Source organism: Anser cygnoides, chromosome 24, assembly GCF_040182565.1.
Source record: "Anser cygnoides isolate HZ-2024a breed goose chromosome 24, Taihu_goose_T2T_genome, whole genome shotgun sequence".
Classification (NCBI taxonomy): domain Eukaryota; kingdom Metazoa; phylum Chordata; class Aves; order Anseriformes; family Anatidae; genus Anser; species Anser cygnoides.
The window spans coordinates 6,680,637-6,702,950 of NC_089896.1; the positions used below are offsets into that span (position 1 = coordinate 6,680,637).

At 49.6% G+C, this 22,314-nt stretch overlaps 2 protein-coding genes across 4 annotated transcripts; one reads left to right on the forward strand and one right to left on the reverse strand.

Annotated features, from left to right (window-relative positions):
* Window positions 1–258: 258 nt before the first annotated feature.
* Window positions 259–8,144, reverse strand: BSDC1 (BSD domain containing 1). Its single transcript, XM_066982489.1, has 11 exons — window positions 8,018–8,144; window positions 7,615–7,675; window positions 7,041–7,157; window positions 6,272–6,442; window positions 6,114–6,168; window positions 5,285–5,400; window positions 4,935–5,003; window positions 4,655–4,736; window positions 3,929–4,468; window positions 2,808–2,911; window positions 259–2,228 (listed from the first exon to the last, which is right to left on the reverse strand). The coding sequence occupies exons 1-11, from the start codon at window positions 8,026–8,028 to the stop codon at window positions 2,196–2,198; spliced, it is 1,359 nt and encodes a 452-aa protein (XP_066838590.1). The 5' UTR covers window positions 8,029–8,144; the 3' UTR covers window positions 259–2,195.
* ZBTB8B (zinc finger and BTB domain containing 8B) lies at window positions 8,039–17,175 on the forward strand. Of its 3 annotated transcripts, XM_048049598.2 has the most exons (4): window positions 8,039–8,141; window positions 8,389–9,344; window positions 11,921–12,099; window positions 12,408–17,175. In XM_048049598.2, the coding sequence occupies exons 2-4, from the start codon at window positions 8,399–8,401 to the stop codon at window positions 12,723–12,725; spliced, it is 1,443 nt and encodes a 480-aa protein (XP_047905555.1). In that variant the 5' UTR covers window positions 8,039–8,141; window positions 8,389–8,398; the 3' UTR covers window positions 12,726–17,175. The 3 variants fall into 3 exon arrangements, 2 of the variants coding, with proteins under 2 accessions (XP_047905555.1, XP_047905557.2); XR_007158668.2 differs by lacking the exons at window positions 8,039–8,141; window positions 12,408–17,175 and adding an exon at window positions 9,921–11,793 and having other exon boundaries at window positions 8,186–9,344; window positions 11,921–12,055; XM_048049600.2 differs by lacking the exons at window positions 8,039–8,141; window positions 11,921–12,099; window positions 12,408–17,175 and adding an exon at window positions 9,921–11,914 and having other exon boundaries at window positions 8,186–9,344.
* Window positions 17,176–22,314: the final 5,139 nt, after the last annotated feature.

A 22,314-nucleotide genomic window follows, 5' to 3' on the forward strand; every position in this document is an offset into this window, starting at 1 on the left:
AAGCTTCACACAAGCCCCACGCAGCCTGGGGCAGCGCTTGCACGTGGGGCCACTGGGATACACAAGAGGGCACACTGGGTGTGAGCATCCCAGCTGCCCGGACACTTCTGCTTGTCCTCGTCCCTCTCCCCTCATCCTCCCAGCTAAGTGAACCTCCCTTGGGGTAGATGGGAGGAAAGGGAAAAGAAATTTAAAGCAGTTGACTCTCAAGGCAGCTCTCCCCACCCCACAGGCAAAGGAAAGGAGGACACAGGTAGCAACTCTGTAGAATTCCTTTAATTGCTGTTAACTGCAAGTCTGTAAAAGGTTTGGAGAAAGTCATTGTTACAAAACTACCAGCTGTTAGAAGTATTCCTGGTTTTTGCCCCAGCTAGAAAAGGCTCAGGGAGATGCGGAATAGTTCAGAACAGAGAATATTGCACAGACAACCCAACAGTTAATTTGACAAAAGAAAAAAAAAAACAAATGACACAGATGAGAGCACTGCACCCTGAAGCTCTGCTGCTGGGCCAGGGATGCTGCTGTGACTCACGCCCTCAGACTGCTGCCCCAGCCCCAACCCCTCGGCAGAAACCTCCCACGACAAGGGTTTCTGCTTCAGCCCAACTTGAGCCCACCCTAGTGCGAAGCTGCAGCAGGTTTCAGAGGCTCTGTGGTGCACCAAGCAGGAATTGAGCTGCAGCTCAGGCCCTGGACCCCACACACAGGTTCTGCAGCACAGACAAGAGCTCGTGTAAGGGCCTGAAGTCGGTGCTGCCACCCAGGCGAGCAGCTGCATTTGAGAATCTCCCCAACGGCGAGGAGAAAAAAATTAAAAAAAAAAGTCAAGTCTTCCAAGTGTACCTAGGCTAATGCTATCCAGAAACAGAAGGAAAGCCCCAGCTCCCGTGGAGCAGCCCTGCAAGGGGCAGAAGGACGACGGTAGCACATATAAAACCACCACCCAAAGGCCAAAAAAACAGCAGCGTGGGCTCTGCCCCTTTAGGATAACTTTATGTTAGCGACCCCCACTGAGGAGCACCTCATGGCACTACGAGGGAGCTGCCTGCAGAGGCCGTGGGTCCGAAGGAAGCGTTGCAAGCAGTCGCGAGGGGGTTAGGTGAGGGAAACCGAGTGAGCGCAGGGAGGTTTGTGACCCTGGTGCGGCTGGGACGCAGGGAGGGCAGGCACCAAGAGAAGCCATCCGAGCTTGGACACTTCTGCCTCCCCCCGGGCTGGCAGAAGGCTGAGCCTTGGCACCGCAGCGGCGTTGAAGTGGTCAGTGGCCCACACCGGGGCTTTGCAAGGGCACCGCAGCAGAGGGTTCCGCTCCCAAGCTGACCCAAATCACTGCCTGCCCAGAAGGGCTCAGAAAGAGCAAGCCACAAAACTCTGCTTGGAGAATTTAATGAGAAGTACCTAGAATGCAGTAGAGGAGGGCAGTACAGCTGGTCTAGCTGCAAAGGGGAAAGCATCGAGCCCTGGCTCTTAGAGGAGCTGTTGCTCTTACCGCAGGAAAGAGGAGTTCCCATCAGAAAAGGCTTCCAGGACAAAAAGCCAGGCAGAAGCTCAGGGTTTGGCAGGGAGTTTGGCTCCTTCCAGAACGGCCCAGCTTTGGGCCAAAGCCACAAGCCAACTGCCTTTCTTTATAGCAAAGAGTGGAAAAGCAAATGGGGCTTCTCCTGCAGCATCTCCAGCCCCTGGCCATTCCCCACGCGGGGGCTTTCTCTGGGGACAGCCTGACCAGCAGCACAGAGCAGTGAGCGAGTAGGAGCAGCACCCAAGATCCCTTGAACTGCTGTACCATAGATTACACACACACACACACGCAAACACTCAGCCAACAGGCAATTCGGCAGCACCAAGCAATCCTGCCAGGTGCCCAAGTGCCTGCTCACCCCAGGGACCCCTCACTGCATCGCATCTGCCTCCACCCGATGCTTTTGGGGCAGTCAGTTTTGGCCTCGCCAGCCTCTAGGACCTACCGAGAAGATGAACTCCCTAGCAGCTACGTGTACGAGCAAATTCCTGCTTCCTTCTCCTCCTCCAGGTCTGAAGGGGTCATTTGAGATGCCCACAGGATTTAGAAGGAATGAAGTTCCTCCAGCCAGGAACTGCGATCCCCAGCACAGTTACACACAAAGGAATAGCCGGTCCGTGATTTAATTCACATTCGATGGTGGAAATGAGCCTGTGACGCACTGGAAGAAGTTGGTTTATTCCCAGTCTTCCCACTCTTCATCTTCAAGCTGCAAACAAGAAGAAGATCTCTGTTGTTCCTGTAACTCAGACGCCTATTGACAAATCCTCCTGCCCAGGGCACCCGAGTTAGCGCAAAGCCTGACGTATCCACTCACTCCCACACCCACACAACAGATTTGCTTGCTGTGCTCTGCCTGCAGAACCTGCACACTCAGCCCTCTTTAAGCACGTCCATCCTCCTTTAAGCATGAAAACCCGTTCTCTGCTCTAGCTAATCCCCGTGGCTCCCATGCTGAGATCCCAAGCAAAGCCCGTGTCCTCAGAGAGGGAGAGACACCTTGAGAAGCCGCCTGCGAGCTGCTCGAGGCAGGCACCTGCCTGCTGCGGCGCTGTCCTCCCAGGCCAGCAGCAACCACATCTGCACAGCCGTGGCTCCTGCAGTGGGGCTGACGCCGAGGGCCTGGCCCTCTCGCTCTGTGGTCTCTCCCCACCCGGCTTCGGGCCCAGGGGAAGCACCCAGCAAGGGCAGAGCGCACGCAGCATCCCCCCAAGGAGCCGATGAAATGCCAACGCCTTCCCCGAGCAGCCTTCTCGCCCGGCTGAGCCAGCGTCTCCCCTGCACTCACCTCCCCAGACACTTCCACCTTGGACAGGACCAGCTGCACCTCCTCTTCAGTCATGTCCAGATCAAAGTCCTTCTCCCAGTCCTCGCTGATATCGGTGCTGGAGCCTGTAAGCACAAGCACCACGACAGAGCCGTCAGAGCTGCGCGTGCCCTCCAGACCCTCCGGCCAAAGCAGGAGCCGCCTGAGCAGGCCCACGAAGCACTCACGAGGCTCAGCTCCAACACACCCTGCCCGAGGAGTGAGAACCTCCCCCGCTCCCAGCAGCGGGCCACCAGCTCACTGACAGGCGTGGGACGCACTGAGCTGCGTTTTTGTGCCAGCAAGGGCTGTTCCCCCAGGCGCAGGACAAGTGGGAGAGGCAGGTGCTAAAACACGTTCTCCTCCGTCCTGGGAGGACTGGGACGTGTCATGCCTCGCTCACACACAAAACACGGCAGGTGAGGAGTGACAGAATGACAGATACGGGGACTGTCACAGCCCCAACAGCAGGCACAACCTCCCGGGGCAGGGGGATGCTCCTCGGGGTGACAGGCAGAGGGAAGGAAACCCACTCCTTGCACAGAGCACAGCCTTGGCACCGCTATCCAGCAGGCCGGGGACCAAAGGCTGCTCTGCTCACAGACCCCTGATTGCTTTGTCTAATTTGAGCCAGTTTGCGACACCAAGCTGCCTTCCCTGAGCTCGGGTTACTCCCAGCAGCTTTACACCCCTAAAGCTAACACAGACGTTATGGTGGGACACTACAGAGGCTCTGCTCCAGGCGGCATTCCCTGCAGTGAGAGGTGTGTGAACAGCATCAGAGTTACAGCACTTCCCCGCTACGGGCCGTGGAGGAGCCTCCCCCTCTGCTCTCCTCTCCTAACACAAAACCAAGATCTGGGCTTGTCTTTTGGTATGTTCTAAACAGCAATTCAGGAAGAATGGGTCAGGACAGGGCAGAGATCTTCTGCACTGCAGAAAGTTTGTCATTACCTACCCGACCCCATCACCTACCTGACCAGGAGCCACAACTCCGAGCCCGAGAAGGCTGCGCCCAGGTTTCTGCTCTGACTCTAAGCCCTTCCCCAAAAGCTGCCGCCCCCAGCGGGTTTCCAGGCCCGGTGCTGGCCCCACACACGCACCTTTCTTGCCGTTGTTGGAGGGGGTGGACTTCCCACTATCCGAGTTCAGCTCAAAGATCCGTAGATCTGTCGGTCCCTCCTCTTTCAGAGTCTCTGTCCTGCCCTGGGCTCTGCTCTCCACCTCTCTGAGCTCTGTAACAGCCGGCTGCTCTGAGGATGCTGCGGGCTCCCGGGCAGGTGCAGAAGGATGCCCAGGTTCTGGGGGCTTTGGCAGAGAGCTCGGCTCTTCCGAAGTGGCTTCCAGCAGCCTCTGGGAGAGGTCTCTGGCCCCATCTGGTTGTGCTCCAGTCTGTAGCTGTGCAGCAGGCACAGAGGCAGGGTTTGCAATCTGAGTCACAAGGGAGACGCTCTCACTGCTCTCGGAGGGGCTCCCCTCTGCTGGGGCCGGCTCAGGAGTGAGGACAGCCCAGCCCTCCTCTGAGGGACCCTTGCGAGAAGCGGGGTGGCTTCCCTCCGGGGCTGCAGGGGCAGCTGCTTTCTCTGCTGCTTCTGGAAATTTCACGTTAGCGCAAGGCAGGGGTGACATCCCCAAGAGCTCCTCTGTAGGAAGGCAGAAGAGAAGCAAGAGATGTTTCAGCAAGCGCGGCAGCAGCTGACAGTGCGGCGACGCTGGCTGCAGCTGGGCCAGGAGCTGGATGTGGGGGAGCGAGGAGCAGTCACTGCCCTCCCTAACTCAGGCTGCCGAGGTCTGCACGAGCCCACCCCCAGACCGCCACCCCGACCCACCTTCATCCTCTTCCCAGCCTGGCTCCTCTCGGTGAATGCTCTGCTCCGCACGCTGCTTCAGAGCCTCCCTCCGGGCTTCATCCTGCAGGGAGCTCAGCATCAGCAGCTGCTCACATCCCCGGTCCCTTCGCCCCCCAGGCACACCGAGGACAAGGAGCCAGGAAAGGCAGCCCGGAGCCCTGCCCTTCCAGGAAAAGGAACCTTCTGCTTCTTCAGCCTGCCTCACAGGGCTCCTTGGCTGGAGTGCCCACCGCTGGGGGAACACCCACCCCTGACCTACCTGCTCCAGGCGATGCACTTTGTAGAAATAGCGCTGCCAGAACTCAGAGTGGGAAACAGCCACAGGGACCTGGGAGCAACACAGGGATCACGGTGTGAGGGGGGGCTGTGGCTGCTGCCTCACCCCTCTCTCCCCCCGAGCCTCACAGGCACCACTGTAACCTGTGCAAGGCAATAGCGTTTTTGGGTGCACAGACTTGGCACCAAGCACCAGCATCACGCTGCCAGGTGCTCACACACATCAGACAGCTACAGAGAAAATTCTGTTCCAGGCCCGTGACAAACAAGTGAGGGCAGAATCAAACGCTGCCTTGCACCGCTGCGCCAGTTTGCCATAAACCAGCTCCTTACCATTTTAGTGTAGAGAGCCCGTATGGAAGGACTGGTTGCCAGCAGCTCCGCAATCTCCCCTTTCTTCTCCTCCAGGTGAAACTGGGAGAGCCAGGCCTCGAGGAGTTCAGCAGGGCCTGAAAAGGACAGGCACTGAGATAATTTTTGGCACAAGCAAGGCACAAACAGTTTCAGGAAGTTTCCTTGGAAAGATGCTCCAGAGCAGACCAGCTGGGGTGAGCAAGGGGCAGGCAAGGGAAGGCAAGAGCCCAGCAAGACACAGCCCTGACGAGCAGGCCTCCTCCTCAAGGCCTCAAACCCCACACGACAGGCAGGAGGGGATTTGCAAGCAGGACGCAGTCACAGCAGGGAAACCTGGGAGGGGAGGAGCAGCAGCTTCAAGCCACGAGCAGCCCAGGCCGCGAGGGGTGCCTGCACTCCGCCCACCCACTGCATGCTCCCCTTCCCCAGAGGGAGCTGCTCCTCGCTGCTGCAAGGGGAAACCCAAAGCCCCACGCGAGGCCCGTCAGGCAGCACCCGGAGGTCACAGGCTGAGGGATGGACACATCTCACAGCAACGGCTGCGAGGGAGACACGGGGCCCTGAGCCCACCCTGGGGGCTGGGTCCTCTGCCAGCAAAGGGCGAGGCAGCGCCAGCTGTAGGGGTGGTGGAACCCACAGCAGGCTCACAGCCCAGCCTGGTCCCGACGGCAGCAGGGGACCCGGCTCCCTCCTGCTGGTGCCCCTGCCCCAGGCAGGGCAGGGCTGCTGGTGACAGGTCTAGGTGAGAGGGGACGCCCCACAGCCCCCGCATGCCCCCAGGCTCTCGGCAGCACTGCCGAGCCCATACCGTCGGGTTCGTTGCAGTAGGTGGCTGGGTCTGACTGGAGGCTGTAGAGGCGAGCCTGGAGGAGAACACACGGGGAAGAGGTGTCAGTGGAGGGGCAGCAGCAGGGCCGGGAAGACGAGGCGCAGCGCTGGGGAGAAGCTCTGAGACGGGGCACTCACCTTCGCGCTGTCGTAGGGTTCTGTGGTCCCCGTGGGGGTTGCCATCAGCGTTATGACATCGCAGTCAATGGTTTTGTCCGGCGAGGGAGCAAACGTGTCCGAGATGACGCCCAGGAAGTCAGAAATCCCCTTCCTCACCTTTTCAGTCGCACCTGAGGAACCTTCTGCCCTCTTGAAGAAGAGAAGCAGCATGGTGTAAGTAACAGTACCTGAAGCAACAGGACAAATCTGTCTTTTCTGGGTGTGTTCTCCTCAGGAAGAAGGATTTTTCTTCCTTCAAAGTGTGCTAACAATGCAACTGCGTGGCCAGGCTGTGCACAGGTGTCACTCACTGGCCCCACACTGGCAGCCCTTCGTGAGAGGTTGGTTGGGAACGGAGCCGAGGCTTTGAGGGGAAAAGCAGCCAGGCTCAAGGCCTGGCCCAGCAACAGCTGTGAGGGGCTAAAGAGGGCAGCTCGGGCAAAGGTCCGATACGATACGACGGTGACACCGCCAGGAGCCTGCCTACCCAGCACACAGGCAGCAGAAAAGCACTGGTCACCTTCCCACGCTTATTCCCAGAGGTTCCTCACCACTACAACACGGAAATCCCACACAGTGCTCAGAATCGGATCTGCACAGGAGGGAAGTCTGAACGCCACAGCCCGTGTTCCTATCTCGGGGTCTGTTTGAGGGATCGTGCCCTCAGAGGCAGGACCAACGTGCCAGCTGCAGGCGTGTCCCATTCGCCCCGTTCTGCAGCGCCCAGCTCTCCCACTCCTCTACTCACTGCCAGTTTGTCCTTGACCACGCTGGCCGTAGCGGCGATCGTGCAGGCTGTGTCATGCTGCACTACTTGAGTGAACTCAGCCAGGTCCCGCTTCATGAACTCCAGAGCTTCTGAGGACTGCAAGAAGACGACAGACAGCTCGCCTAACCTTCGGGTCTCCAAAGCCACGGTCGCTCTGGGAACGCCTGACGTTTACACAGGTGACAGCGCAGGAGCCTTCACCCCAAGAGCCCTCGCCACAGCTCGCGCAGTGGGCAGGGCCGCAGTAAGCAGGGTAACGGCGGGACACAGCCGTACCCAAAACGCGTTATGGCGTTTTTTAATGTTGAGAACCAAAGCAGCTGTGTTTTCAGAAGCCTTGTTTTGAGCGTTACGTATCGTCGCCATGAGCAGCGCTGTCACGCAGGAAGTTACACACCAGCGGGCAATGCTGCGGGCACCTGCCCTCCCCGCTCGGGTGCGTCTCCCCGGCTCCCGGCCCCCCGACCCCAGCTCCCCGCTCCCCCGGTGCCCCCGGCTGGCCCCCGGTTCCCCCCCCGCTCCCCCGCCGCCCAGCCCCGCGTGCGGCCCGTACCTTGTCCCTGACGGCCTGGAAGCTCTGCTGCAGCCAGCCCCGCCACCAGCCCGCCTCCTCCCTGCCGGGGAGGGACGAGCGTCAAGGGGGGGGGGGGGGGGGCCTGGGCCGGGCCCCGCCGCACGGTACCGGTGCGGCACGGAGCCCCCCGGGGCCCAGCCCGGTCCCCGGAGTTCAGCCCGACACCGAATCCCAGCCCGGTTCCCGGATCCCGAATCCCAGCCCGGTCCCGAATGCCCGGTGGCGGTCCACGAATCCCAGCCCGGTACCGATGCCCGGATCCCGGCCTGGTGCCCGGTTCCCGGACCCCAACCCATCCTAGCCCGGTCCCGGTCCCGGCCCCAAGATCCCGAATCCCCGCCCTGCCCCGTCCCCGGCCCCGGTCCCCGGCCCCGCCGCTCACCCGTCCGCCATCTCGGCGGCGTGACGTCACCACTATTTACCGACCCCTCACCCCGCAGCCCCGGCCCCGGTCCGGGCGGGGCTCCCGGCTTCGTCACTTCCTGCTGCCGGGCGGGCGGCCGGCGGTACGGCGGCCGGGAGGGGGAGGGGCCGGGACCGGCACCGGCACCGGGAGCGGGCGGCGCGGAGCGGGGCGGGGCCGGGAGGAGCCGGGCGGGGCGGGGCGGGGGCTCGGGCTCTGCCTGCGGCCGCTCCCGGGGTGAGGAAGGCGCGGGGGGGTGTGTGGGGGGGGAGCCGGGCGGCGGCGGCTCCCGGTGCCCCCGGTGCCCCCCGGTGACGGCGTCCCCGTCCCCGTCCCCGTCCCGCCCGCAGCGCCGCGGCCATGGAGGTGCAGTCGTACTACGCCAAGCTGCTGGGGGAGCTGAACGAGCAGCGCAAGCGGGACTTCTTCTGCGACTGCAGCATCATCGTGGAGGGGCGCATCTTCAAGGCGCACAAGAACATCCTCTTCGCCAACAGCGGCTACTTCCGAGCGCTGCTCATCCACTACATCCAGGACAGCGGGCGGCACAGCACCGCGTCCCTCGACATCGTCACCTCCGAGGCCTTCTCCGTCATCCTGGATTTCCTCTACTCGGGGAAGCTGGATCTCTGCGGGGAGAACGTCATCGAGGTCATGTCCGCGGCCAGCTACCTGCAGATGACCGACGTGGTGAACTTCTGCAAGACCTACATCAGGTCGTCCTTGGATATCTGCAGGAAGATTGAGAGGGAGGCCGCCTTCTACCAGGCCGACAGCGGGAGCGGGAGCTCCGCGAGGGAGGGCCCCTCGTACGGCTCCAAGAGCCAGGGCTCTGCCCCCGTCTCGTCCCTGCAGGAAAAGGAGAGGATGGCGGGTTGTCAGCGAGACCCCCCCTGCGGGGAGTGTAGCAGCTGCCACCCCCTGGAGCTCGTGGTGAGGGACCCGGTGAGCAGCGACTCCCCGGAGGACGTTAATTCCTCCCTGCCCAAGGGGGTGGAACCCAAGGTGGAGTTCGACTCGGATGAGGTGGAGGTAGAGGTGGGCGAGCGGCTGCAGCAGTACCCGACTCCGCTGTCCCTGGAGCAGATGGAAGAAGGGCTGCACAGCGGGCAGGCGATGGACCTGGCCTGCAACAACTACCACATGAAGCAGTTCCTCGAGGCCCTGCTGCGCAACAGCTCGGCTCAGAGGAAGGATGACGTGGTTCATCACTTCGTCCGGGGCTTTGAGGGTAGGCCAGAGGATGCGGGGGTAGCCATGAGCTCCATGATGGACATTCACAGCGACTGGTATGGTGAGGACGCAGGTGAGAGGACTCGAGGGTGTAGCCAGGGTGCTTGGTGAGGAAACCGCCTAGTTGTGCGACCTCCTTTGTTACTTTCTTGTTGAGGCGTGTGTTGCTGAATATTATGCCGTAGTGAAATAAACGATTGTTGTGGACTTCCAAAGAAAGCTGTACTCGTTTATTCAGTGCAGCACCTGGAAGGTAAGTATTTCTATAGGGTTTACAGCCTGAAACTGGTCCTGGAGCTTGGTGTTGGTGACACTGCTTTAATAAACAATCTCATTGGGGATCCTGTTGAATGGCAGGTGAATTTAAAACACTAAAATCATGAGAGGAAGTTTCTTTTTTAAAAGTGCAATTGGAAAGTTAAGTTGGGCTGCTCCGAGAGGGATGTACACACCAGAATTAGCTTATTCCACTGGAGCTCCTACCAGCTAGTCAGCTGCAGGATCATAGTCTGTTTGCCATTACTCTGACCTTCAGAAAGGCAGAACTCAGTGTTATTCAATACTGTGATGCCTAGAATGTCCTTAAGAACGTGGAAAGCTTTAAACTCTGTGGTATTGCATAAAGACGAGGCTTAACTTTTACTTCCAGAGGCAGACTTGTTTTTCATCTGCTGGTCACCAGAGGTGCTGCTGCTTTTGCAAGCCCTGTGCCTGTTGGGATGTCTCGCGCTGGCAGGAATGGCTCCCAGCAGCAGTGTCAGGGACCTGGAGCAGGAGGTGCTCATGTCCACATGCATTTCTCCTGAAATGGACACAAAGGCATTTTTATCCACTTACAGTAATGTTGATGCACAGCTTACCTCGTCCAAACTGCCTTATGAAGAAGGGAGGCAACCGATACACACTGCAAGTGATGTAACTTGAGGACGTGACAAATGGCATAACGGTGCGGGCAGCAGAAAGGAAATCTTCCGTGAAGTATTCTTCTCTAGATAGCAAGCTTACATTTGTGTTATTTCCTGCTCAAATATGCAAGTGTGATCTTAAAGCCAATAAAAACAATACTTTCTCTCACTGTTCTTAGATAACAAATCTGGTAAAATCAATATTCCACTCCTACAGTCACCAAAGGACTAAAGCTACCAGAACAGAGTACCACCACCAGCTCATGTCTATGATTTCTGACATGTAACGAGGCGAGAGCATCTAATACCCAAACTTTGCTTACCTTTTTCCCCTCTTAAGATCTTTGGATTGTTAACGTTTCATTAAAAAGGATATGCTTCTAGGATTTGATAGAGAACGTCAGGTGTTAGTGACAACATATTACAAATGTTAACGCTAGATGTGCTTTAAATAGGAGGAGGGGGAAAAATCCATCTTGCATTCAGCTATGTTTCTCTGCTTAAACCGAACATCATAAGCAGTTGGTAGGATGGAGATGCCTCTTCTCAGCTTTCAGTGCTCCTGCTACCTTCAGCATTTTCACAGGACACCAGGGCTGACAAAGCCTTGATGAAAGAATGGTGTGCTCATGAATTCAAGTTGACAGATGAGAAATGCCACTTCCTTCCGAGTGTCTGTATGTGTTCCAGTCATCCTGGTCCCGCTCAGCTGGTGGAGGGTTGACACCACCCCTAGAGTCTGGAAGCAAGGCAGGTCCAGCTGCTTTTCTTTCTGTAAATGGAGGTCTTGATGTCCAGGAAGGACCAGCAGTACCTCGCAGAGTGCCCAGGAAGGACCAGCAGTACCTCGCGGAGGTACAAAAATGGGCAAGTGAATTTCACTTGATGGCTACATGTCGATACTAAACACGCTTTTTTTTTTTTTTTTTGGAGACTGAGTGGGGCAAACCTCAGTAAGAGGAGTGTTCTACAGTCTTACCTAAATTGGTGTAACTATTAAAGAGTTCAAGGCTGAATATGCAGTCTTTTTTGAATCAGTACCTGAAACATCAGAGAAACCTAATCCTTTAAGATAACATCTAAGCCTCTATGCTGCAAAGGCAGCTCGTATCTGGGCTGACACTGAAAAATTTGGCAATACCCATGTTTATGTAAAACAGGATCTTCAAATTTAATTCTCTATTTTTGCATCTGACTTGATAAGTTATATATTCGTGTGCGCGTGGTCTGATTTTAGTAAAATTCCATCAGCAAGAATATTGGAAACTTTCATCTTGTTATTTCTGATAGGCTAACGTGAATGGCAGGAGAAACAAACAAACGTATTTTCAGATGGGTCCCCCGTACCTAAATTTGTGCATTGTAAAAGTGTATGGGAAACAGTGCACTGCTACCTGTAATTCGTGATATGATTTTAGTTTCCAATGCTGTTTAATGATAAGGGTGTATATATATATATATAAAAAAAAGACTTCCTATGGCTGAGACAGTGCAGTGCACTAAAATCAACTTAACTCACTTAGCCATGTAAATATAAGCAAGCTGATTTTCAAGGGACTCGGTCATCTCCAGCTGCATTAACGGCTTTTGAAATTGCACAACCTACAGAAATTCCAGGTAAGCCAAATGCAAAAAGAGTGGAAAATGCAATTATCTTGATTCAGATTTGCAGCAAGGACAAGAAGCCGACATACCTAACGTTGCTGAGCTGCCTAACCTAATGCACTGTGTTCTTTTTCAAAAGGTGATGTGTTAGTTGTGCCCATCAAGCTTCACAAATGTCCGTTCTGTCCCTACACGGCTAAGCAGAAAGGAATACTGAAACGGCACATTCGCTCTCACACAGGTGAGAGACCCTACCCCTGTGAGACGTGTGGGAAGCGTTTCACCCGGCAGGAACACCTTCGGAGTCACGCTTTAAGTGTAAGTTTGAAAGATTATCATGAATTTTTAAAAGCAGACTGTTTTATTGTTTCCCGATTGTATTTCCCAAAATATCTTGCACACAGCGATTGTTGCCAACTCTGATAAACTTTGCTAATAATAAGTTTAAGCAACTGGTATTTGGTTCAGCAGTAGTTACGTAGTCCCAAATCTTTGTCTCTGGCAGTGTGGCGGGGTCACCTGCCCCTTAGCTTACATGTTCTACCTGTGCCAACCAGCACCCCGAAACAGCTAAAGCTATGAAGACAGATTGCCTTTTTACCACAAAATTTTATTTTTAACCTCAGGTGCATCGATCGAACAAGCCAATTATCTGCAAAGGTTGCAGGAGAACATTCACGAGTAGCCTGTCTCAAGGATTGCGACGCTTTGGCTTGTGTGACAGCTGCACTTGTGTGACCACTACGCACGACGACTCGATGCCCATTAACCTCAGCCTGATGGAACCTTCCTCAGAGGGCCAGGAGAAGGGCGATACGGATAACGACTGGCCCATATACGTGGAGTCCGGGGAGGAAAACGATCCAGCTGATGATGATGATGCTGATGGTGATGACAAGCAGGAGATCCACAGGAGTTTATCGGATCGAGAAACACTTATGTAGCAGTGGGAGGAGAGGGGGAGGACTGAAGGTCTCTCTCTGCCAGTGGCTGGTTTGCAACAGAAAATTGTGTTAGTGAGGCTGTGTTTTTTTTTATTTTTTTTTTATTTTTTTTTAATTGAAGAATGGGGAGAAATAGAGTTTTTAATACTTTTAAGTTTTCAGTGCTGTGCACCAGAATTCTGTGAAGAATCTTCTGTCTGGGCTTCACAGAGGTTTTACTTGAGCAATCTCCAGTTGTGTCTCTGCTTCCTGGTTTTGAGGAAGAGGCAACATTTTGCAGGTGGAACATCTCTGTTGTTTTGATAACAAGTTTCTTCAAATAACATTGTCGTGGTCCTTAAGCCCTGATCTGGAAGGAGCACCGTCTTCTCTCTGAAGATTAGATTTGAAGAAATGTAGTTTTCATCCATTACCTTGGACTTTTCTAAACTAGGTTGTGATCCTTCTGTATTAGGATGGTATTATCTAAACTGTAAACCTTAAGTGTTTTCGTAGACTTGCGTTGACCTGGAAACCAGGGCAAACAAACCAGAATAACAAAAACATGCTGCTGCTGAAAGTGTAGAAAGTAAGAATAAATATATTTCACATGTCCTTAATTGTAGGCATTTAGAGAACGAGTTTCTCTTTCTGAATTGTTTTTGCTACATCTTCCTCTTTCAAGAGCTTGGACTACAGATTTTCAGACGTATCCTCAATGTCATTTAGACATTAGTAGTCTGTGCTTAAGAAACATTAAGGGTTATGGTGTCTAGTGTCCTGGTCTCTCAGTTTAGACTAAGTGAATGGCCCAATTCTCAACTTTTTACAATAGAAGCTAAAAGCTATCAGTCAGGTTACTTGGGAATTCTAGTAGATTAAATAATCACTTGTGAATGTGAGTCCTCAGCTGATGTAGCTGAGGAGTAGTTAAATATGTATACATGAGCTATGCATATGAAACAGCCCTGTATACACTTTTTGAAGCAATTGGGTGGGAAATCTCAGAAATTTTTACTAGCCTCTTTGTATGGAAATCCTTTTTCTTTTCCTCTATTTTCCTTTAGTCTTTGGCAGTCTTTCTCATGGTTGATATTGTTGTGTGAATTTGTTTGTTTTTGTTTTTAAACTCCAGCGTAGACCTCCTGTATTATTGTTGGGGTAGATAAAAGTTGGCTTTCAAAGGAGGTGAGATTTTTACCTTTCCAGATAAAACTGAGTTGATGTAAGCTATCAAAAATCAATCTGGGAAACTTCAGAAGAAAACACAACCAACAGAAGGCCTGTTTGGTTATGGGTAACTTACTGCTCCTTAAAGAGGAGATGGAACTGAAAGATACTGTGAAGTAAGACTTTTAATGTTTCTTTACTGTGTTGTTCGTGTTTAATGAAAATGCAAATTGTACCCGAGTCTTTCTAGCTGGAGTAAGTGTAGATCTGGGATCTGGCTACAGAAGACTGTAGCCAGACACAGCTGACAAAGTAGGAGCAGTTCCTCCCACTTTACACTGAAAACCTCATGGAACACTGTTGCTACATTTATTTTCTGTAACTTAAACTGATTAAGCTTTCAGTATTTCCTATTCCGTATCATCAGTAAATTTGAGTTTGTAATAGCTGAACACAGCTCACAGTGACAGGCAGAAAAATCTCACTGGGACAAGACAGAAAATCCAGGGCTCTGTATTCCCTACTTTAGTCATGTAATTTAGGACCATCAGAGAGAACTTACGTAGGTGCCAGATTTGGACCCGAGCTCCTCTGAAAATCCAGCTGTGGTTTTGGGTCCTACGCACTTCTGAAAAACTGAACAAAATGTGGCCTTGTAAATTGTGCTGGCATGTTTGAAAATGCCACCTCTAGCCTACTGATACTAATCTTTTGGACTGCTGCTCTATTTTTTGTTGCGTCCAGACAGCTTCAGAGAGTGTTTTATTCTGAATCCGATTAGCTGGTATCAGGAGGACTCGTGTGTGTGAGAACACTGAAGAAGTTGCAATATCTGCATGTGTTAGGAGACTAGCTCACTAATGAGACTGGGGTAAGAATGTAAATAGGGATCCACAATGATATTTAGTGACCAGGCATCCCGATCTAGCGTGAAGATGCCAAATTACTGTAAATATTGGTAGAGGCCACTAGACATGGAGTATCAGCTGAGCATGTTTGAGCTAATGTGCTGCAATTAAACTGTCAGAAGATTTAGCTTACCACATGGCTGAGCTGTGCTGAGGTGCAGGCTAGCTGACTGAACCTGTGAAGACATTCAGAGCAGGGAAAGTTAAACTCGCGAAAGTCTGTAGTGAGAGCTGCAGGAATGACTGCGGAGATCTCAGCAACTTTACTTCAACCTCCTTCCTTTGGTCTTAGAGATTATTCTTGTGTGTCTTGTGCATAGAGGATGGAGCTGTGTTAAGGTCCGTGTAACACTGGGGAGGGTGGGGGGTGTGCCATTCGCAGTCCAGATGGAAGGTGACCACCAAAATCGATGTTTCCTGTTGACCTATCATATTGTGCTACTTTGTTTTCAGTGCAGTCCTTCAGCTTTTGTACTTGGTAGAAGAGGATGTTAGTTTATCCACATTCTTGTTCATGTAAATGTTTGCTGTGCTTTTCCTCCTAGTTTTTGATGTTTTTCCTGAAATCTTCCATTGTAAATCCAGCCTCTACAAGCTTTGAGAAAATGATGTAGCTGTTATAAGATATTCACATGGTGCTTAATGAAGAATCGAAAATAATGTTTTTAAGAAACTTATTTCTATTATAATCTCTTTCTCAAAGTTTTTTAAAGGCCATGCAGACTACATATTTTGAAGTCTTAGCTCTATGTAATTGACTTTGTCTAGGAGTATATGTTTTAGTATACTTTTGCACATAATTGCACTGTATTTCTCTAAAGGAATACATGCTGCACTGGTATTCATAGTGCATTTAACCTCTTGGTGCAAGACCTTGTAAATCTTCCAAATGTGCTCATTTAATTTACTGATGTTTTGTAAGGCAGTTTCATAACTGGAGTCCTTTAGTCTAGTTTAAGTGATGAATTCTTATAAACCCAACCTTACTTGTAGAAGTGACTTAACTATATTTGTGGATCTTAGAGCATTCTGGAGTTTTCTGACTGTCTAGAAAATAAAACTCTCTGCGAGGGTTGCTTTGATTTTTATTTATTTTTTAACCATTCAAAAGTTGACTTGGTAAACCTGAGTGTGTCTAGATTAAGGCTCACGTTTAAACTTCTGGGAGTTAAAAATGAACACATCCATTTCTGCTAACATACACTGTGCAAGCAAAAAAGAGATTCTTGGTAGGAAAGGATTAAAAAGATGCTGTCCACTCAAAACCCAGCCAACTGGGATTTATTAGAAGATCTTTTTTATTATTAATATTGATTCTGTTTTCTTACCAGTTTTCATAGTTTTATAGCCATCGTGATTTTTTTAAAACCTTTTTAAAGCTTTTCTTTTTTATGTTGGGCAAGAAAAATCCATGCAACTGGGAAGCAGTCACAGATGCTAGCTAGAAAAAAATCTTGGCAAATGCCTACAATAAAACAAATGGGGAATTTTTATTTTATTTTTTTCCTAGATCACCTTGCGAGAATATTGGATATTTCACATGTGGACTTTTTTAAAGCTGCTTGTACAGACTCTGTTTAAAATCTGTATTTATCTGTTGATTTAGAATATCTTGAATCAATGAAAAATGTAATAGTCTCCACTTTCTTTTCACTGTTTTAATTCAAACAATGAAATCTGATCACTTTTATTTTATTGGGATCTTTTTCTGTTGTAGTTGAAGGAGTTTTTAATACAAGACAGACATCTTGTTGGTTGATAATAGCTATCAGTAGCTAAAACAGCCATTTCTAGTTCACAAAAAGTTTTGAATACCTCAGTTTTTGGAGACTTGGAGGATTCTTCTCTGCTCTTGTGTGAAACTGTAAGCTAGAGTACACACTAAACTAAACAATAGTTAACACTTTGATGAGAAAGACAAATGCCAAGGAGTGACAGAAGGGACCAGCATCTGGTGCTCTGGTTCCACAGGTATTTGGGATCAACAGTCTATGTAGGTCTTTATAGTGTGTTACAAAAGATAGCTTTGCAGTGTTCACAGACAATTCAGAGTGCAGTGCAAACCCAGAAGACCTTTCCAGATTTAATAAGTGGACATTTTTCGCACATCAGTAATAGAGAAGTTGCAATGACATTTATCAGAAGCTGCCGGATCTGCCAGCGTACCTGTCCTGCTGTTGAGCTGTCTGCCAGTGTATGTATCAGGGTGGAAGAGAGAAAAAGAAATTAAACCAAAGTTGAGAATTAATGGACACCCCCACCGTATAGAAAATTTACCCTTTTTAAGGGGTGGGGATCAAATCTTTAAGTGCTTTTTGTAACTTTTTTTCTACAGTGGTGCATTACTGAATTTGTCTTTACTGTATGTTAAATATATGTACTATATATGTTTATATTGTTGTATGTAGTCTGGTTCTTTTATAGTTAAAGAACATAAAGTATTAAATATTAATCTCATAGTAAGTGTATTTTTTGCCATTTTCCATGAAAAGGGAGGACACTAGTTAAAAAATCTCACAAGATTACTATCGAGTCTTCTAACTGGAAATGTAATTTAGAGTAGATTTGGCAGAGTTTCTTAGGAGGGGAGGAGAGCGGCATTCAGCAGGGCCATGCAAACACTACACAGAAACCATTTCTACACTCACGGGATTTGCAGGTATTATTTTAAGGGATGGATACAGTGAAAGGTAACAAGCACCCATGCCATCCTAAGTGAGGGATTTCAAATGCTCCTTAGTACAAATCTGTCAGCTCCCCCCCTCCCCACCGCTAGGGCACCGCGGGCTCCGGGGGACAGAGGGACAACGTTCAGAGCTGTGCAGGAGGCTCCTTCCCTCGCTCAGTACTAAAGCTTTGATACGCCGGGGCAGGAGGGATCCAAGTGACAAGAAAGAGGGAGGACACTGAAGCACTCATCCCTGCCTTTGTCTGCCTGGCCCCGAGGGCCCTGCTTGGTGAAAGGATTCTTTCACTGCCAGGCCAACCTGAGCCGTAAATGCGTCTTTTCTGGGCAAAGGTGGGTGTGGGAGAAGGAAAGCAGCCTTGAGGGTAGGGCAATCAAGCGAGCTGAGAGGCTGCCAGTGAACTTGCTAATGAGTCGGGGAGAATTAATTGTTCAGATCAAGGTCTAAGTCATCAACATAGATGAGCTGTACGGGAATACGCTCACAACTTCAGGTGTTACGGGAAGTTGGCTTGAAGGTAAGAATACACCCGACAAGTATTTCTCAGTTATTGGTACAGAAGCTGGGTTTCCAGCATAGATGACGCCACTGACATGTTAGGCTGAGATGCTGGTGGAGCTGCAGCCTCTGCTAACACCGCAGTCGAATCTGGGGCTTTTCCCAAGCTGAGAACTTTGGTTAGAGGACAGCCTGCTCAGGCAACGTTAGGCCTACCGGCAGGTGGGAGATTCCTCCCCATGCTAAACGGATTAGGAAATGTAATATGACTTCCTTAGCATTTTGAGAAATGAAGTGACCTCGTAGCGACCTGGAGGCTGACCAAGCGTTTGTGTTTGTAGTGGAAGACAACGAGTAAGCAGCTAGGGATCTTCATGAAGAAAGCTGAACTACAGAAAGCACAGAAACTGAACACAGAAATCGCTACTGGCTTTGTCACGTAGAAAGCTGGTGACAGTCAAGTGATGCTGAGGCAAGTGAACTAACGCTAAATATTAGCTGGCAGTGTATTAAATGAAAATTGTAATCTCCTCCTTAATTCATTTCTGGTGTCTTGGCTATGGTTCCCCTATCTCCAGACCGTGTCTGCGTAATTTAGAAGCTCCTTCACTACGGCTGGGACGTGGCCTTATCTGTTATCTGTATACTTTGTATTCCGCAAGGCGTTACAGCCTGGAACACTGAAAACTTTCCTGAGATGGAAATGATGAGTAACTCACCTATGAACTGAAAAGAATATATTTTTACATCACACAAATTTCTCTAAAGCTTTTGAACAGGCAAATGTTCTCAGAAACGTACTTTTCCTTTAGGAGGTACAACATTATGTGACCGGTGCCCCCTGACCCCTGGCGATATGGCTAGCATAACCGATGCCGTTTCATAAGGCAAACAGCTGTAACATGTAAGCGGGCTGATCCTGCATCACGCCCCAAGCATGCACTTCTCTCCCCGTTCATGCACCAGGTCGGGTGACCCCGCTGCAGAACGAGCCTCCTGCCAGCACTGGGATAAGTCCATCGGAGTTATCAAAGCCCAGGTGCTGGGTTCCCAGGGTGTGGTGACACCCAGCGCACAACAGGAAGCTTAACAGCACACGAGATAGTGCCCATAAAAATGAGCAGCAGCAAGCGCCAAGTGGGACTTTGACTGGAACTGCAGCTGGATTGCAAAACGTGGGGTCTGCCTCGGTCAGGAACACCTCCGCCGTCATCTGCTTCCTCCGAGGGCTGAACAAGTAAGCTGTTCTTGCTGCTAGAAACTGTACATAGTAATAAGCCATGCTGATTGCTAATTTTTTAATGTGATAATAAAGCTCTAATTATAACCACAGTCCTGTGAGCGGTCCTTATTCTACCAGGCATCCCTAAAAGAACCTGCTCGTTGGGTGATACACTGTTTTTAAAGCAACTATTTTTGCAAGAGCATGGATTAAAATTCCTGCTGTTCACATCTTCTCATTAAATGCATTTTACATGCAAGGAAAAGAGAGAGAGAGAGAGAACAACTAATTAATTCCCCAAGTATGGTACATTTCTGATTGTGTAAAAAATATCCAGCTATTTCTTGCATGGTAGAAAGACGAAATAAATTGTGTTAGTTTAGCCCAAGGTTATATGTAATCTTACTTGTATTTTAAAATAAAAACCTTAGTAAAGTCATATTGCTTTACTCACACACTTGAGAAAAATCCATTACCATTCCATCCAATCCAATCCAACAAGTTAATCTTGTGAATCAGTGCATGTCCCCCTTAACTATGGTATTCAGGTGTTTTGGTATACACTCTTGAATTTTCTTTGGCAAGAAATATCGCAATATACTTAAAGTCAGAAAACATACCATAACTGAAATATGTGATTTTCCAGAAATATTTGTGTTACAGAAAAAATCATTTTAACTGCTGCCACTGTTAATTATACTTTTACACTTGGTTACCAAAACCCAAATAAAACAATGTACAATTTATGTTAATAAATTTTGTATCAGCACCAACAACATCCATTTTTAAGTAATTTCTAAGTTATTCTCTGAAATGCAGCCTATCAGTCTTGTACCTGAAGCACTCCTCCTCCTGCTGCTGTGGGAAGCACCTCCTCTGCATAGTTGCTAAGTTTATTTCCATTGGACAAATAAACTCTCTGAGCAGTATCTCAACTTCAAGTGGAACTTGGTTAAATACAGCATCTCTAAAATTTGGAAGTGCCAAGCGCTAGATTAAACAACTAACTGCCCTTCTAGAATCAGTGTATTGTTTATGATGTGTTATTGTGCAAAACAGGATGAAATTAGTCCTTCTGTATGACGAAACCAACAGTCTGTTCCCTGGCTGTTCTTAACTGCCACAAGCAGCCTCCTTGGCAAGGTTTCTGAAGTATTCTGAGTAAAGCACTTGCAACACCTTTAAAAATTCTAATTAATCTACTCCAGACATCACTGCATTTTTTTTCTACTTTTAAAATTCTATTACCTCTTTCTAGCAGATGGAGAACCCTTGAGCTCCCGCTAATATTGATACAAACTGCCAAGCTCAGCACTCTCTGGTACACAAGTGAAAGTACCTAGTACATGAAAAGTCAGCTAAGTCAAACAGAACAAATACCTACAGAGTGTTCTTTTCAGAAGAAAGTTTTCAGCAGATGAAGTATTTGAGAATAGAACTGAAAAAATACATAGGATGTTACAGATAAAGTGGTGCTACTCAGCTGAACTGACAGGCAAGTAAATTATTAGTAGCTAGGAGGAAGCTTCCAGTGGCTTTGGGAAGTCAGGGCTAGCAGAGGGAGAATTAACGCAAGGGCAGCTGCGTGAGCTCCTCTGACCCATTGTCTTGTTCACAAGAGCAGACGAAAGCAGTTACTCCATGGAAGAATAAGGGAAGCAAACAGCAACACTTTTACCTCAGTCTCCTCCAGCCTCCTCCAGCTTATGACTTGGCGGCTTCCAAAGGCACGAGCGCTTCTGTATGGAACCCTCAGGTCTCTCTGTGACCATGTCTAGTACACCCCTGTAACACTCACCAACATTTCGCATCCACAACAGCCTAGGGCAAGAACTTCCAGTGCCTAATTGCACGTTATGTGAAGAACCACATCCTTCGGTTTGACCTGCCAGCTTCATTCGCTGTCACCTGACTCTTTTAGCAGAATAGACAGTGAACAATCAGTCCCTATTGATCCTGCCATGATTTTAGACATTTCCATGTATCTCACCTGATTTTTTTTTCCAGTTTGGATACCTCACACTCTGTAGACATTTGTACAAAGCTGCGGCACACTTCTGTCATTTCTCCCTCTCTGAACAATTACAGGTTCCCACATACATTCTTTAAGGTGAGTGACACCAGGGTTGCAAACAGAGTCCAACATGCTCTATTAATTAATGGTAAGAATCAAGAAGCTGGGTACTGGAGTTGCGTTGGGTTACCCTGAAAGGGGAACGATGAGGACAAAGAGGGTTGCTAACAATCCTCTGGGCTGGCTTTGGAATCAGCTCGAACAATACACGGTTCTGACTTGGATGTAAAAGCAGGATGAATTGTGTGACATTTGCAGGTGACACTGATCAGAGGATGACTAAGAACCAGCAATGCAGCGTGGCTGGAAAGGGCCAGTCAGTTGTAGGCACACCAGTTTCAAATGTTTCCAGTTGATAATCAACACCATTGTCCAGTGAACTGAAGAGATTCAAGCAAAAATACTGTGTAAATTCCAGACACTTTCTGATGTTCAAGAACGATTAATTTAAGCTGGTCAGCACAGAATGGAGTCTTGGACAAGCAAATGGGTCTCATGAAAGATTTTAAAAGTGTTGCCTGAATATAAAAATATGAAAGGAGATGGAATTTACAAGATGACGGATGTTGATTAAAAAGGCAGTATTAAGCCGGTGAAAAATATTGTTACAAGATAAATGGATATAAATTGAATATGAATGCATGATAGACAGGGAGAACGTTTCTAACTCTCAGGGGAAAAAGCCTTTAGATATCTTTCTGCTTTTTCTATAGTGGGGAAGGGAACGTAAATTGTTTCAAGATGGAATGTCTTAAGTTTACGGAAGGGAGGGCTAAAAGGACACAAAGGATACAGTGAAGGCAGAATGGCTCACATGGGAAAACAAATATTTATGACAAATAACTGGGGTGACAAGACAGAAGAGAAAAGACCCTGGTGGTAAGAAGAGGAAGGAGAAAGATACCAAACTTCCAGTGAAAGAAGTTAAGAGGTTTAAGTAGTAGGATTTCAGACATTATGCTTTTTTTTTTTTGCCTTTTTTTTTTCCCAGAAGGTAACTGAGATATGAAAAAATAAGATATTGCATCTCCTCTCGAGGAATCCGCAGGCA